This window comes from Carassius auratus, chromosome 25, assembly GCF_003368295.1.
Source record: "Carassius auratus strain Wakin chromosome 25, ASM336829v1, whole genome shotgun sequence".
Classification (NCBI taxonomy): Eukaryota; Metazoa; Chordata; class Actinopteri; order Cypriniformes; family Cyprinidae; genus Carassius; species Carassius auratus.
The window spans coordinates 2,729,829-2,747,328 of record NC_039267.1 but is presented as its reverse complement, the minus strand read 5'-3'; the positions used below and the strand labels follow the sequence as shown (position 1 = coordinate 2,747,328).

General features: G+C 36.2%; 2 protein-coding genes across 2 annotated transcripts in view; one reads left to right on the top strand and one right to left on the bottom strand.

Moving 5' to 3' along the window:
* Positions 1 to 7,465, bottom strand: part of tmem117 (transmembrane protein 117) — a 23,313-nt gene extending 15,848 nt beyond the window's left edge. Inside the window, exons 1-2 of the mRNA XM_026202051.1 lie at positions 7,245 to 7,465; positions 4,465 to 4,758 (exon numbers count right to left, since the gene is read on the bottom strand). Of these exons, the coding sequence (XP_026057836.1) occupies positions 4,465 to 4,758; positions 7,245 to 7,275 (325 nt within the window). The 5' untranslated portion in view covers positions 7,276 to 7,465. The remainder of the gene's footprint in view (positions 1 to 4,464; positions 4,759 to 7,244) is intronic.
* Positions 7,466 to 8,380: 915 nt separating this feature from the next.
* The window catches only part of LOC113042988 (twinfilin-1), a 9,730-nt gene continuing 610 nt past the window's right edge, over positions 8,381 to 17,500 (top strand). Inside the window, 11 exon segments of the mRNA XM_074559801.1 lie at positions 8,381 to 8,420; positions 9,317 to 9,343; positions 9,346 to 9,393; positions 9,833 to 10,011; positions 11,226 to 11,321; positions 11,620 to 11,724; positions 13,986 to 14,088; positions 14,091 to 14,110; positions 14,195 to 14,345; positions 14,465 to 14,586; positions 17,418 to 17,500. The exon segment at positions 17,418 to 17,500 is cut by the window's right edge and continues 610 nt beyond it. Of these exon segments, the coding sequence (XP_074415902.1) occupies positions 8,396 to 8,420; positions 9,317 to 9,343; positions 9,346 to 9,393; positions 9,833 to 10,011; positions 11,226 to 11,321; positions 11,620 to 11,724; positions 13,986 to 14,088; positions 14,091 to 14,110; positions 14,195 to 14,345; positions 14,465 to 14,586; positions 17,418 to 17,500 (959 nt within the window). The 5' untranslated portion in view covers positions 8,381 to 8,395.

The following is a 17,500-nucleotide window of genomic DNA, read 5'->3' as shown; positions in this document are numbered from 1 at the left end:
TACAGGATATAGACATGAATGAAATGGCTAAGTTTGGTATACGTAAGTGCTGCTGAAGTGGAGAAACAAACTCTTTAAACAAATAGATAAAGTGTCACAAAAGAAACGCTCATATCTATTCTGGATGTTTTCTTTCCACTAGTCTGAAAAGCCTCTCGAAAATCTCAAAATTGACCAGTGCGTGAGAACACAAAGTTTCTGCCTGTAGTGTCTTGCTTTTATTAAACTACAAACATCCTAATTTACTGTATCTGAGTCAAAAACACAGTGATGAACAACCGCATTTAACTATTTTGTTACCAAGATGACATAAAATACAGCAGGTAATAACTAACTGAATCATTTAAACATTTACTGATTCATTGGGATGATGTTTTTGTGACTTGAAGCTGTAGTTCATGCATTTTCTACATGTTTTTGGTTTTTGAAAAAAAAAAAAAAACTACAATAAAATAATAGATAATTGCGAAAAAAAAAAAATTAAATAGAAAATATTAAATTTAAATATAAATATTAATAAAAAAAACTGACAAAAGCACATAATAAAATTACTGAAACGTAAATGTTACAAAATATAAAAATAAAGGCTAATATCAAAATATCAATAAATAATAGTAAGATAAGTAAGATTTAAGATATTAAGAAAAAAAATACAAAAGCACATGACGAAATTATTAAAACTTAAATAAAAATGTAAAAATAAAAATAAATCTGCAAATATAAAATTAAAGGATATTTCAAAGTAGCAATAAATACTGTAATAGCACATAATTAATAAATAATAATAAGAAGATGGCTCTGGGATGCACATCTTTTACTGGTGTGTACAACACTGCCAGACCTGCTGCTCTGATGCTTCAATAATGTGACGTGTGTCTCCTCTAGAGCTTCAGAAGAGATCTCAACAGAGTCTCAGACGCTCAAGAAGATCTCCTCAAACGCTCGGAGCTGACTCTGTGTCCAGAGTCCGGAGAGCAGGCGTGAACACCAGAGACCTGCAGCTCTGCACCAGCTAACAGCAGAAGTAATGACTGCGGCGCTTCTTCATCTACAGCAGCAGGTCAGCAGGACAGAGGTGCCCGGTTCACGCTCCACAAGACGAGTTCTGAGGTTAAAGCACGCTCTTATAGGGCCACGAAACACTCGGTTGTGCTGTAAGTTAGGGCTGGTGGAGATGATTCTTTGCATCTGTGCAACATTCATTATAATGTGTGCTAAAAACAGTGTTGGGGGCCCTGGGGGGCCGTGGCCCGCTGGGTGAATGTAGGCCGCCTCAGTGCTGCTCTTAACTAACTATCTCCGCCGGGGCTCTGGGACGAGACTCATTCATCACCGTGATCTGAGCTCGGGTTCAGCGGCTGCGTCTCTAGAGGCGGTTTCCACGGAAACAGCGGTCACATCGATGAATCAGGACCGGTGTCTGTGTGAGACGTGCACAGGTGCTCCTCATTCACACACGGACTCATTAGAGGATTGAGGACTGGACAGAAGTGTCTTCTGCTCACCCAGACCGCATTTACTTGATCAAAAATACAGGAAGAAATGTGAAAAATTATTAAAATGTTTTCTGTGTGAATCTGTGTTAAAGTGTACTGTATTTCTGTGATGCTCCGCTGTATTTCCAGCATCATTCCTCCAGTCTTCAGTGTCACATGATCTTCAGAAATCATTCTGATTATTAAATGTGATGCCTCTGATGCAGGATCTTCTCTCTTCTGCTGTTTCGATGATTTGACTGTAGTAACTACTGATGCAGCACACTTTCAGGGTTTGGATCACAAGGTGTGGTGATGCATCTTTCTGACGCCCGCTGTTATATTTGGACAGAAGTGTATGTGTTGGTGTTTTACATTAATGTTACGGTGCAGGTGTTAGACACTGAGATCAGATGTGATGTGGATGTACAGTAGACATCAGATCTGTTCCCTGACTCAATGCTACCATCTGCTGATGTCTACACACACCTGAGCATCATCAGTTTGTTATATAGAGCAGGTTTATATAGAGAGGGATCATACGATTATACGTCTCATGTCAACAAGCTTCAGGTTCATCTGATTCACTTTGGATCCTCAATCATTGTTCATTCATTATTTGGGGTTGTGAGATTGTTCAATGTTTCTGAAAAAGTGCCTCCTGCTCCTAATGCTTTGAAACATCATTGCAATTTTGTTTATTAATTCAAATTTATATATATTTTATATATTATATATTAATTTAATATATTTTAATTCCATTGATCTAGTTTTTCCTTGAAATAGAAAAATTGTTTAACATCTTTACTGTCAATTTTGATTTGTTGAATGCGTATCAGGGTCATTGTAGTTAAACTGAACCATAAAAAATAAATAAAATAAAATAGAATAAAAGTTGTAAATCAAAGCAAACGTATTAAAAGTAACTATTTCATCTAGGTCCAGTGCAACATTACGGATTGTCATAACTTTACTTTGATGTACTTAAAAAATATAAAAAAACATAGCAACTATGAAAAATATATTTTAATTGATATGTTTCTATTATGTAGATATTTAAAATTAAAACAAATATACAAATAAAAACTAATTACAATTATTAATAACAAAAATGTACTAAAGTACACCGATACATACCTCCTGAATAAAACTGATTAATTTTACAAAAAAAAAATAAATAAAAAGATTACATTTTGAACAATGTAGTGGCACTTTTTTTATTAAATTAATAGAAGGATTAATTATATTTCATAATTATAAGCTCTAATATACCAACACACCATGCAAATAAACATGCAGTTGAATTAGATTTTATTTATATATGTTTTTTTTATTTTAGTTTTAGTTAAAGTATTAGTAATTTTGTTGTGCTATTTTAATTTATTATTTGTTAATATGTCTATATATAGTTTTTAATCAAGTTTGAGTTATTTTAACTACTTCAACTAAAAAAATGTTTTTTTTTTTTTTTAATTTTTTCCAGTTAGCATTATTATATTTCAAGTAACAAATGTTGTATTTTAGTTAACAATAATAACTGTGATGCTAACTGCTAACATGAATTTAAAAAGTAAACAAGATCTAACATGCACCGAAACTCAGGCCTTCAGACAGCCATTGTTTATCTAACGTCTGGATGTTTATTATTAATGACATTCATGTTCAGACTGAGCATCAGATCATCATTTATCACTAACACACACACACACACACACACACACACACACACACACTCGTGCTCTAGTACTCATGACAGGATCAAGTTCAAGCATAACTCTTTAAGTTCTTTAAAAGCACAACAGAAGGTTGACTAGAATTGAAAGACATTGCCCTAATATAATGTAATAATGCTGAATGTGTGTCTGTGAGGGGCTGAGAGACGAAAGCAGAGCTGACATCACTGAGTATATCAATGACTTTATGCAAATAAATAAATAAATAGATCAATTGGTGAATGTGCCTTGTGTCATTGGATGTTCCCGGTCTTATGTACAATTTGCATTAAAAAAATACATGTTTTCGAACGAATCAAAGGAGTCAGTGATTCAATGATCCGTTCAGAGGAGTCGTTTGATTTGAATATTCAATAAGTTTTATAATAAATCAAGGACTTCCTATCACCTACTGGTTATTTTATTTATGTATCCATGACACGCACAAAAACACATTCAACTAACTATTAATTATCAATATTGACCAAAATCCCTCCTTTTCAGCCCCGAGAAGGAAAAAAGCATATCTATTTAATTAAATAAGAGTACTTTTTCATTAAATAAAATCATTTGTTATCAATGAGTAAAATTAGCTACAGAACCCCCAACACACACACACACACACACACACACTCCTGATTAACACTAATAACAGTTACTGTATTAGCCTTCACACCAATAATGATTATATTAGGTTATAACGTTAACTAGATAACTATAACACTAACTATATTAGCATCCATACCAAAGGACTAGATTTTAATCGTTTTGTCATCTTTAAAAGTTGGATGGATTCAGACTGGTTTGACATTTTTAAGTGTTCATGAGCTGAGAAAAACCTTTTAGAGAGCGATCCCAACGATATTGTACCTCTGTGTGGTTATGAGTATAAATGCAGTGGGGAATAAGTATGATTATTAAAAAAGTGACAGTAATGGCTTTTAATTTTGTTACTCAACCAATCTGAATCTAGCGCAGTTTGTTGGCTCTGATCAGAGCGGGTTTTGAGAAAGATCTTGCCATGTGAGCGTGTGTCTGAGACTGGAGTATGATGAATAATAAAGCTCACATCAGATGAAAGTTTGATGTCTTCAGCTGTGCTCTTATATAATGATCTCGTGTCGCTCGATCTCATGAAACACAATCGTCTGATGCGCCTGAAGTATTCATGAGTCAGTAAGAATTTCACGTTTCTGGAAGTCTGTTCATTGATCTGCGATCTCCACTAGACGAGGAGAGAAGAGTAAATACACAATCACAATAAACCCCGGACGTACCGAAGAGGCGTCGGTGGAACAGGAACTTCCCGGCGAACAGGCCTGTGATGACGGCGAGGATCCACATCAGGACCTTCAGGACGTCCCATCCTCCTCCGGGATATTTATTGACCACGAACGAGAAGCAGTTCCCCACCACGATCATGTGCGCCTGCGTCTGGCTGTGAGACACCGGGTCCTCGGCGAAGATCAGGAAGTTGAAGAAGGTGACGAGGTAGGCCACCACCAGACGAGACCAGGGGTGCTGGAAGTAATAACGGAAGCGGGAGCTGAGGACGCCCAGACACTGTCCTCCTGAAACACAGCACACACACAGCTTTAACCCCTTCAGCGCTTGATCAGTCATCAGTCACTCGTCTCACACTCCTGTTCCTCCGAACACACAGGAACACCACACAAGAGACTGCGCTTCCAGTGTGTGTGAAAGAGCAGCCTCAACATTTGCTGAATCGTCTTATTCTGTGCTCCACAGAAGGAAGTTCAGGCGACTGAATCTTTAGACAGCAGGAATATTACAGTTAGCTAAAACTGAAACCAAAAAATCATAATAAAAAAATAAGCAGAGTTATGGACACCAGTTGCAACCAAAATTGTAAAAAAGAAATTTTTGACTGTTTATCTCACAATTCTATTTTTTTTTTTTCCTCACAATTGCAAGTGTATATTTCTCAATTCTGAGAAAGAAGTCAGATAAAAAGTTGCAATTAACTTTTTTATTTTTTGTTTAGTGGCAGAAACAGGCATCCATATATCCATAAACATATACATATATATATATATACACTTTTTTTCATAATTTGGCTGGTCCTGCAACTTATAGTCAGGTGCGACTTATTTATCAAAATTAATTTGACATGAACCAAGAGAAAACATTACCATCTCCAGCCGCCAGAGGGCGCTCTATGCTGCTCAGTTCTCCTGTAGTCTACACTGAAGACACAGAGCGCCCTCTGGCGGCTGGAGACGGTAATGTGACCTCTTGGTTCTTGGTTCTAAATAAATGTGACTTATAGTCCAGTGTGACTTATGTTTTTTTCCTCATCATGATGTATTTTTGGACTGATGCGACTTAAACTCAGGTGCGACTTATAGTCCGAAAAATACGGTATTTTAAAATATTTCTTATTAAAAAAATATTTAGGTCACAAACTAGACACTAAGAAAACTCAGTGTATTGTGTTCGTCTGAAAGTGGTGTTTAAAAGGAATTGATTTGACATGTTTTATCTGACGAATGCATATTTTGAACTGTGCATTGCATTGGTCGAAGGAAATATTCATAAAATGGTCAGTACTTTTCCTGATATTTTTCTACAGTGTATTTTTAGCAGCATTAACATTTCTTCAGTTCTTTCTTTTGATGGTGTTGTTTAAATATGACCAGCACATGTTCTAGGCTTCGTCTGATTTTAATGAAAATAGTCTGGAACCAGGAGTTCATTTAATCTGGATTAGATCTGGTAAAGACACAAACACACTAATGTTCACAGCCACGGCCAGAAATATCTGACATGAGCGTGTGTGATGACGCAAGCGTTCTGGAATAACCCACTGCTCAGAAACCATGTGCTGCTGACCCATTTAACCCTGTGTGTGTGTGTGTGTGTGTGTGTGTGTGTGTGTGTGTGTGTGTGTGTGTGTGACACAGAGAGAGAGAGAGAGAGAGAGAGAGAGACCATGTTTTGACCAAATGTCCCCACATACTGGGGGAAACCTGAAATCACCCAGAAACAACAGATGTTATTATAACGTGTGTGTGTGTGTGTGTGTGTGTATCACTGTAAAATAATAAATCAAAAAAATAACAGTGAGGTACTGGCAGTTCAGTACACGATAATATCCATTAATTTTACAATACTGTCAAAACACCTTAAAAAAATAATCCAGAAATTCTACAGTATATTGTGCTCTATTTATAGATTTTTAGAGAGTGTATATAAAAACAGTACTTTTTATAATATATATTTACTGTTTCATTTTTATTAATAATATATATATATATATATATATATATATATATATATTAGTTGAAGTGCTTAAATAAATGTAACTATATAGACCTTTTTATATTAAAACACCAAGCTACTAAAATTACTAAAGCACAACAAAATTACTAAAATATTTAGCTTAAATTAAACTATAATATAAATATACATATATTTCTATAATATAAAATAACTAAATCTATTAATTATTTATATTAAAATAACAATTTATCTAAATCAGATAAAACACAATTCAAGGAATCCAATACGATCAAAATAAAGAATAGAAAAAAAAGAGTCAATGTTTAATTAAAAAATGTTAATATTACTTTCGTTTAATGTTTTTAGGAAATTCCGCCAGTAACATATTGTTTTGGGCAGGGGTTTGTGAATATAGTTATTCAGATTCAGACAGTTTAAATATAGATAGAGAGAAGGAAAAACTCACCATGACAGGCTACAAATACATCTATCTATCTATCTATCTATCTATCTATCTATCTATCTATCTATCTATCTATCTATCATGTTTACATTCATGGCTTCCAGTGCAAACACCGAAACTCTTCCCTTTCCAGATCACATGTCAAAACAATCATCTCAGCAAGAAACAAGCTCACATGAGAGCAGCGCGTGACGCACGCGTGAACCGCACGCGATGAATGAATCAGTCAGAGGATATCTGTTGATGACCAGAAATAAGAAACTGATCACAGCGCGCTTTTCCAGCATGTTCCACACACACACACACACACACACACACACACACGGGTAACAGATGTGAATCGTCTCTTACGCAGACAGTCGTGGAGAGATTTCGAGGCCATCGCAGCGTCAGCGCTTGCGTTCAGTGATGATCCGCGGCGCGTCGCTCATTCAACGCGTCCAGAAACAAAACACACCGAGCTCAACGAGGAGACAGACCTGTGTCCCTCTCTCTCTCTCTCTCTGTGTGTGTGTGTGTGTGTGTGTGTGTGCCTCTCTCTCTCTCTCTGTGTGTGTGTGTGTGCCTCTCTCTCTTTCTCTGTATCCCTCTCTCTATCTCCCTCTCTCTATCTCCTCCCTCTGTGTGTTTGTGTGTGTATTTCTCTTTCTCTCTCTCTCTCGCATCATAAGGTTTGACAAATCGAATCTCTCCAAAATATCAGTGCACCCAGTTGGATCTAAGAGGTTTGGATTGATATTAAAATATACATTAATTTTAAATGATTTTTAAAATATTTTATTTATTATTTAATTATTATAATTATTATTATATCATTATAGCCACTTATTATTATATTTATTTCAAATATTAATTTATTTATTTATTTTACGTAAAATCAACAATATTGGGATGTTTTCATAAAGTGTATGAAGAGAGCAGAGTCTATTTATAGCACCATGAGTCAATTAAATTAATTTTGATTTTGTTGTGAAATGACATGAGGCTCCATCGGATTCTGTTATTTTAGTATTATAAATATCTGTTGTTTGAAACAGATTATATATTTTGAATTAGATAGTTTTTTTGTTTGTTGTTTTTTAAATTTTTTTAATATTTTATGTTTTCACTTTATTTAATTTTTAAATATGAAATAAAATTGACTATTGTCCACAAAGGTCTATTGTCCACTAATTGTAAAAAATAATAATAATAATAATAAAAAGGCGAGATTTTTATTTTTTAAGGAAGAGATTTTATGCATCGCAAATTAAGAATATGAAGAAAATATTAAGATAGCAAAATAAAAATATATATTAAGCCTATATAATTAAATGTGTAAGATTTGGATCCTTACACACAAAATATAAGAGAGAATGAAGATTTTACATCAGGTTGTTTGATGTCCGCGCATGCGCAGCGCGGAGGGCGGGGCGACGCGTCAGAGGCACGTGACGTCATCGCCGCTCCGCTTCCTTCTTCCGGGATCGAGAGTCTCCAAACATCCTTCGACGAGTGAAATAATGTCTCATCAGACGGGTATTCAGGGTAAGAGAAATATTCTTATGATTTATACATCGGGATCTGTGTGATGAGATTGAGCGAGCGGCGCGAATCCCGCATAGCACAGAAATGCATTTAGAAAATAAATGAAGAAGTGATTCAAGCGCGTCTGTCGGCAGAGATTCACTCCCTCAGACTGAGGTTTATGATTAATATCCTGATTAATATCATCATCAGGATTGATCGCATCAGAGTTTTGTAATGTGTGTTGTGTTTCACAATCACGAGCGCGGGCAACGCCTTCAGCGCGCGCCGCTCGCGCTCCACACGCATCCCATAATAATCCCACAACACCAGCACACTGTCACATCTCTGAACACAGATCTGACACTTATGTTCAGATATCTATATCTATATATGTCATATCTCTGAGTGGAGCTGTTGTAATGAATGGCTCTACATGCAGAGAACGACATCATATAACGTCATCTTATTTTATTATGTTTTATATTCATTAGAAATGACAAAATTGGACAACACAATTCCTTGAAAGACTAAAATAACACTGATTCCATTATTATTGTTATTATTTTATGCAGTTTATATAAAAGTGTAGCCAGTCAGCGCATCAGAAAACACACTGTAGTTTATATATTCATATATGAGACATTTAATTCACACTAGATAATGACACTTAGAACATAAATCTAAATATTAACTTCCTGTTTCTCAGTTTCTGAATGTGGTCATCAAAATAATAATAACGCTCTTCATAATGTGTTTTAATAAGAGAAGATAAAGAGGTGTGTGTGATGATGTGTGTGTGTGTGTGTGTGTGTGTGTGTGTGAGAGCAGTCTTCAGACCTCTATTAGTCTGATTATGATCAGTGTGTGATGATTGTCTGGTTCTTGTAGTTGACGTCTGTTGGTTTGTCTTCCAGCTGCTGACGAGGTGAAGGATGTTTTGGCAACGCCAGGAACGGAAAGTACCGACTCCTGAAGATCGTGATCGAGAACGGTAAAACACATCAGGGCCTGTATTCACAAAACATCAAGCTAAGAGTAGCTCTAACTCGCAGATTTAGGAGAAAATCTGAAAAATAATGTGTGTGTCAGTCCTAGATTTCACTAAGTCTCATTATCAGCTCTGATTATTATACTCTGTTCATTTGCATATTCACTTGTGCTGTAATTGCACAAGTTAATCACATCCAAAATAAATGCTTTTGTAAAATCTCAGACTGAGACGATCAGCCAATCACGGTGTGCATAGTTAATAAGCACGCTGACATCATCCATAGGTTAACCCCGCCCCCTTCTCTCTATTCCTCAGTAAAGGTTTGTCTCAGCAGCTTTGTGAATAGGTTTGAGCTCTTCTGCTCTCTAGGAGAACTGTTAGGGGTGAGATCAGATGTTTTGACACACTGAATGAGTGTCTGGGCTGGATGTGGTTTCAGAGGAGCTGGTTTTAGGCCTCACCAAAGCGGCCGCTCGCAGCTGGGAGGAAGACTATGATGCTCTTCTGCTTCCTGTGCTGGATAAAGAGCTGCCCTGTTATATCCTGTACCGCCTGGACTCCACCAACAGCCTGGGACACGAGTGGATCTTCATCGCCTGGTCCCCGGACCACTCGCCTGTGAGACCCTCACACACACACACACACACACACACACAGTCCTGGAAACACTGGAAACACTCCTTCATGTTTCAAAGACACATGGCATTCATTTACTTCCACAGATCTTAAGGTGGTTTCAGTCACAGCTGAACATTCTGATCATTCTCAAACATGTTCAGACGTGTGTGTGTGTGTGTGTGTGTGTGTGTGTGTGTGTGTGTGTGTGTGTGTGTGTGTGTGTGTTGAGGGGGGAAACACTGATCTGGGACCTGTCCCATTCGTTAACACACTGATCCTTTCAGTTCTTCTGGAAACAGCTGAACTGATCTGTTAGACTTCTGTTAGGACACAATGTTTAGTACTTTTATTTATTATTATTACTGGAATGAAAGAAAATAGTTTAATATATAAATATTACTAAATAAATATATTTATAAAACAATATTTAAAATACAATTTATAAATATTCATAAATGTTATGATTTATAACATAAAAATAAACAATAAATGATTAATAAATAATTACGAAAAATGAAAATGCTTAATTATTAAAATAATTTTATAAATAATACTATTTCCAATAATGATATATGACATTTTATGGAATTAAATATATTTAAAGAATAAATATATATATGTGTGTGTGTGTGTTACAATAATATATATACAATATTTTTTATGATTTATAAATATAAACTAATAATTAAATTATTGATAAATAATTACAAACTAAATGAATATGCATAATAACATTATTTTATAATTATTATTATTTGAAATTTTCTTAGAAATGTAAAAAAATATTAATACATATATATTTATAAAATAATATATTAATCATATATGTAAAATAATATTTAGACAATATATTTTAGAATTCATAATAATGATTACATTATTGATGCATAAATAATTAACACCTCAATTGATATATGTATAATTAATAACAATATTGAAGTAAAATATTGGTCTTTGACCACAATGTCATCTGAAGCCACTCTTGGGACATTAGACGATGTGAGCGTAAAGACACTTTCCACACATTTCTGGTCATTTAAAGAGGTCTGACTTTGTTCTTTTTATCTTTTCATAACTTTTCATTAATCTAGCAGATGCTTTTATCCAAATGAGGAACACAACAAACACCTGTTTTGACTCTTGACTCTGAGGGGTAGTTGTGGGGTAGTTGAGTTGTGCTTGAGCTGCTGTTCATGTCCATCTCTTTCTGACAGGTGCGTCACAAAATGCTGTACGCCGCCACCAGAGCCACGCTCAAGAAGGAGTTCGGCCTCGGACACATCAAAGATGAGATGTTCGGCACCGTGAAGGTGCGCTCCCTTCACTGCCTGCCTTAAAATGAAGCAGTTTAGTTTAAAAGTACCAGTAAAAAGCATTGGGTCCATAACATGGTTTAATGTTTTTGAGTCACTTCTGCTTATTGAAGCTGCATTTATTAGTTGTAAAATGTAATATAACACTGTGAGACAGCTGTTTTCTGTGTGAATCTCTGTTAAAGTGTCATTTATTTCTGTGATGTGCAGCTGTATTTTCAGCATCATCTCTCTCTCTACACACACACACACACACACACACACATCTCAGTGTAACTGTGTTTGTCTGTGGCAGGATGATGTTTCTCTGAGTGGATATAAGAAACACGTCACGGCTCAGTCAGCTCCTGTGCCCCTGACGGCCGCTGAGGAGGAGCTACGACAGATCAAACTCAGCGAGGTACACACACACAGATACACTCACACACGCACGCACTCACACACACACGCGCTCACATGCACACACACAGATACACTCACACACACACTCAAAAACACGCACACACATACACACACGCACTTACAGACACACACATACACGCACTTACAGACACACACACACACACATACACGCACTTACAGACACACGCACTTACAGACACACACATACACACATACACGCACTTACAGACACACACACACACACACACACACACTTACAGACACACACACACACACACACACTTACAGACACACACACACACACATACACGCACTTACAGACACACACACACACACATACACGCACTTACAGACACACACACACACACACACACACTTACAGACACACACACACACGCACTTACAGACACACACACACACACACACACACTTACAGACACACGCACTTACAGACACACACATACACGCACTTACAGACACACACACTTACAGACACACACACACACACATACACGCACTTACAGACACACACACTTACAGACACACACACACACACATACACGCACTTACAGACACACACACACACACATACACGCACTTACAGACACACACATACACGCACTTACAGACACACACATACACGCACTTACAGACACACACACACACACATACACGCACTTACAGACACACACACACACAAATACACGCACTTACAGACACACACACACACACATACACGCACTTACAGACACACACACACACACATACACGCACTTACAGACACACACACACACACATACACGCACTTACAGACACACACATTTACAGACACACACATACACGCACTTACAGACACACACACACACACACACATACATGCACTTACACACACACACATACACGCACTTACAGACACACACACACACACGTACACGCACTTACACACACACATACACGCACCTACAGACACACACACACACACACACACACACGCACTTAACAGACACACGCACTTACAGACCCACGCACACACACACACACACACACATACACTTACAGACACACACACTTAAAGACACACACACACACACATGCACTCACACACACACACACACAGAGATACATTCACACACACACACACACACACACACACAGAGATACACACTTACAGACAGACAGAGACACACACACACACACACACTCAGTAGTTAATTCATTTCTTTTTTTAACAGCATTTATCTGAGATATTGTTCTGTTGTAACATCTTAAATGTATAGTTTACCATAAGATATATCACAGTTATATAATAGTTACTGTAGTAGCTGCTGTACTTGTGCTGTAATATTTAGCATAAGGGTCATATAAAAAAAAAAACATTTATTTGAAACAGAAATTTAAAATATAATTTACAAATCTTGTTTGTAACAAAATTGTCATTGACCATAAAGTGTTTTATTTGTGGTAGTAATTACTGTAGTCAAATATCTGAGGGTCTTTTAAAAGCATGTGTTGTCAGTGAGTGAGCTGATCATGTGATCGACTCAAACTCACGACCATATAAGGACGTGCAGTGTGAGGCTCCTGCACGCCCCATCCCTGAAACCAGCCAATCAGAGAGCAGTACACTGCAAACAGGAAGTAGAAGTTTCATTTTCCTTAAAAAGCCCCATCTGTAGGTCAGAGATAAGAGCCGACAGCACTGAATAAATGACACCACGACGCCTGGAAATAAATCAGTGAGGGGAAGTAAAGATACAGACTAAATTAACCGATGGTGGTTTAGAACTGCAGAATGTGTGAACTAATCAAATGTTCCTTGAATGTACCTCTGTTTGTAGCTATAGACAATAACACATTGCATGGGTCAAAATTATCCATTTTTAATTTATGCCAAAAATCATTAGGATATAAAGTAAAGATCATGTTCCATGAAGATATTTTGTACATTTCCTATGGTTAAAATATCAAAGCTTAATTTTTAAATAGAAATATGCATTGCTAAGAACTTCATCTGAACAACTTTAAAGATTATTTTCTCAATATTTAGATTTTTTTGCTCCCTCAGATTCCAGATTTTCAAACAGTTGTCCTCCTATAAACATTGTCCTCCGAACAAACCATGCACCAGTGGAGAGATGATTTATGATGCATTAATCTAAATAATAATAAAAAAGCCCCTTATGACTGGTTTTGTGGTCCAGGGTCACAATATGACCAATGCACACAAATAATAAATGTTATGAATCCGTGTGTGCGCAGGTTCAGACAGACATTCACGTGAACACTACGAAGCAGACTCTTCAGGGTGTGGCGTTCCCTCTGGACGGAGAGGCCTTCACTGCGCTACAAGAGTTCAAGGACAAAAACTCAACTACGTTCAGCTGGTGAGAGAAGCACACGTCCCACGATGCAGTGCTCAAACGACAATCAAGAGCCGTCGCTTGATATCTCGTGTTTTATTTCCAAAGAGCATCGATTTTGAGAAGGAGCTGATCATGCTGTCGAACACGGACGCCACGGAGGTGAAGGATCTGCCCAAGAGGATCCCCAAAGACGCGGCGCGCTATCACTTCTTCCGCTACAAACACTCGCACGAGGGAGACTTCCTGGAGTCTGCAGGTACAGACACGCACTAACAGCAATAATAATAAACTATACAAATAAAAATCACTAAAGCTTTTAAAATGAAAACAGAATCAAATCCCAAGACATTGTAATATATGTTGGTGTGGTTTCAGTGTTCATTTATTCGATGCCGGGATACAGCTGTGGGATCCGTGAGCGCATGCTGTACTCCAGCTGTAAGAATCCACTGCTGGAGATGGTGGAGAACAAACTGCAGATGGAGGTGGAGAAGAAGGTCAGTGGGTTTGGCTCCTGATTGGAGGAATGTTCTGGGCTGAAGAAGTTCACATCCACACACAGTACATTAGCACATCATCAGGAGTCATGTGCAGTGTGTGAAACTAAAAAAGATTCACACGATTTCTGTCATACTTTATTATAAATTAAATTATTAATCACAAATTTAATACAAATACTATATTTTTTATAATTTTTAAAATATAAGTTCCTAGTTGTATTTTTATTTTGGACATGTTATCATTTTAATTTCTAATTTTATTTCTAAATAGTAAATTTTTATCTTTTTAAATCTAAATTTTATTTCTTATCTCTACATTCCTGTCATATGAATTCTAATTTATATTTTTATATTCTTTCAAATTTCCAAATTTCTGTCATTTTAAGTTTAAATTTTGTTTCTATTATTATTAGATTTTTTTTTCATCTTTTCATAATTTTAATTCTGACTTTCTGCTAAATTATTTTTCATAGCCTGCATCTTACATAGTGTATCAGTGTCTCACATGGTGGTATTTTAGTTAAATAATTTTTTTTTTATTTAACTGTTTTAATTCAATAATGTTTTTAGTAGGGATGTCCCGATCAGGTTTTTTTGCCCTCGAGTCCGAGTCATTTGATTTTGAGTATTTACCGATACCGAGTACTGATCCGATACTTCTATAATACATTAAAAAAGAATAAAGAAGAGTGAAAAAACAGATCCAGGTTTCATACAGCCATCGCTGGATGCTTTTGTCCATATTAGGAGTTTCCTGGAATGACTCTCTGTGCGAGAGCGCCCTCTGGCGTCGAGGATGAATGAAACACACACTGCAGGAGTGTTTAGTGCTCTGTGATGTTCATCTCGCCTTATTCTGGGTCTGAATAAAACACCAGATCATGCGCAGGCTATCCTGTCTCTTTGAGTTTAAATCTATATTTATTTACACCTTTATTATATATATCCGAGTCCTGATCGGGAGGTAACGTCCGATTCTGATCGATCCTGAAACCACGTGATCGGATCTGGACATCCCTATTTTTTATTTAATATTTTTAGGGTATTTTATGCTACTAAATTATAGTTGTGTAATATTTTTAATCTATTTATTACTTAATAACCACTTTCTTGAGAAGAGACATTAAACTGTAATAAATATTGAGTGCTTTGGAGCGCTAGAGTTTGGAGCGCTATTTTTAAAGAAGAAAGTTGGCAGATTATTGCTAGAATGAAACAAAGTACAACAACAAAAAAAAGTTATAGAAGTTTATGATGATGAAAAATGCACAAAAATACTAAAAGTTTTATATGAAATATATATTATACAAAACATGTTTGAAAACTGTTTGAAATCAAAGACATTAATATAAACAAGTTGACTTCCGAATTTGAAGTTGATATCACAAAACATTAGCTTTCAGTAAAACTTTGTTTGGGTGCAGTAACAGACGTTTCCACTAGAGGAAATACATTTCTGGTCATTTTGTACAGGTGTAACTTTTTTTTTCAGCACATTTTCGTTTCATGTCCATGATTACCCCCCCCCCCCCCCCCCCCCCAAACAGGTACCAAACCCTTCACCAAGTTTGGACCATTCCGATACACAAAAACATACATTAACAAAAAAATTCTGAGCTTAAGTCACATTTGTGGTGTTCAGCTGTAAACCTCAGTGTTTTTCCCTTCACATAGAGATCGATAGGAACATTACAAAAGCTGTCGTGTTAGCAGACTGACTTCAATATAAGCAGTTTTTAGACGTTTTAACGACAAATTTTGAGTTCTGAAACTTACAGGATGTTTTTGAAGTACAATGCAGTTTAAGGTTTATTTGTAATGCACTTTTCATGATACAAATTGTTGCAAAGCAGCTTTACAGAAAATGTAAGTGTCTATTTTAAAGTTGCTACATTATTAAACATTTAGTAGTAGTATAACGACCTATTGTGTCAAAAAACTCAAGGGAATTTTGGTTTCTCAGTTCATGACCTCTTTAAAAACACATCACAGATTATTGCTGGAGTAAAAAAAAATTAAAGAAAATAAACTAAACTAAAAATAGTTATACAATTTGTTTATTTTTATGAAAAATTTACAAAAATACTATTTTTCAAGTAAATATAATAAAACATGTTTTACTATAAATGTGGATGAAAAATTAATCTGAACAAGTTTTGAAGTTGATATTGCAAAACATGAGCTTTCAGTAAAATTAGTTTGCGGGCGCTTTACCAAACGTTTCCACTAGATCAAATTCACCTTCCACTAATTTTTGTACAAGTGTGACGCATTTTTTCAGTAGCTTTTCATTTCATGTCCATGATTTTAGTAGTAAGTACCAAAACATTTACTAAGTTCCAAACCATTCCAATGAAATCAGAATTTCTTAAAATAAAAAAAACATCAGGATTCTCTCTGGAATCGATTCTGAGATTAGTTTTTAACAGCAGATGGCGATCTAATCTAGTTTTTATCCACACACTCAAATGCTCATGAAGAAGAGTGCTTGTGTGTTTGTCTAAATCCTGTAATATAACCTCGGCTCATAATGTCTTTATGACTTCAGATTCATGTAAACAGCTCACTGTGAACACCCTTGTAATCTTCGAATTTTATAAACGATTATTTTAGGTTCAAGTGTGTAAGAATTTGTGAGCAAGCAGAGTACAGCATGCAGCGTTCAAAACTAAGCTCAGAATCGAATCGAGAAAGAATCGGCATGCATCCAGAACGTTTTTGATGCCGAATCTTTTCTCGATTCGTGATGCATAGATTTATTTGTTTAAGTGACTGTTTATTTATTAAGTGACATATGTGGTATAAATCTTAGCGTGTTTTTCCCGCAGTTGGAGATCGATAACGGCGATGAGCTGACGGCTGATTTCCTCTATGACGAGGTTCATCCCAAGCAGCACGCGCACAAGCAGGC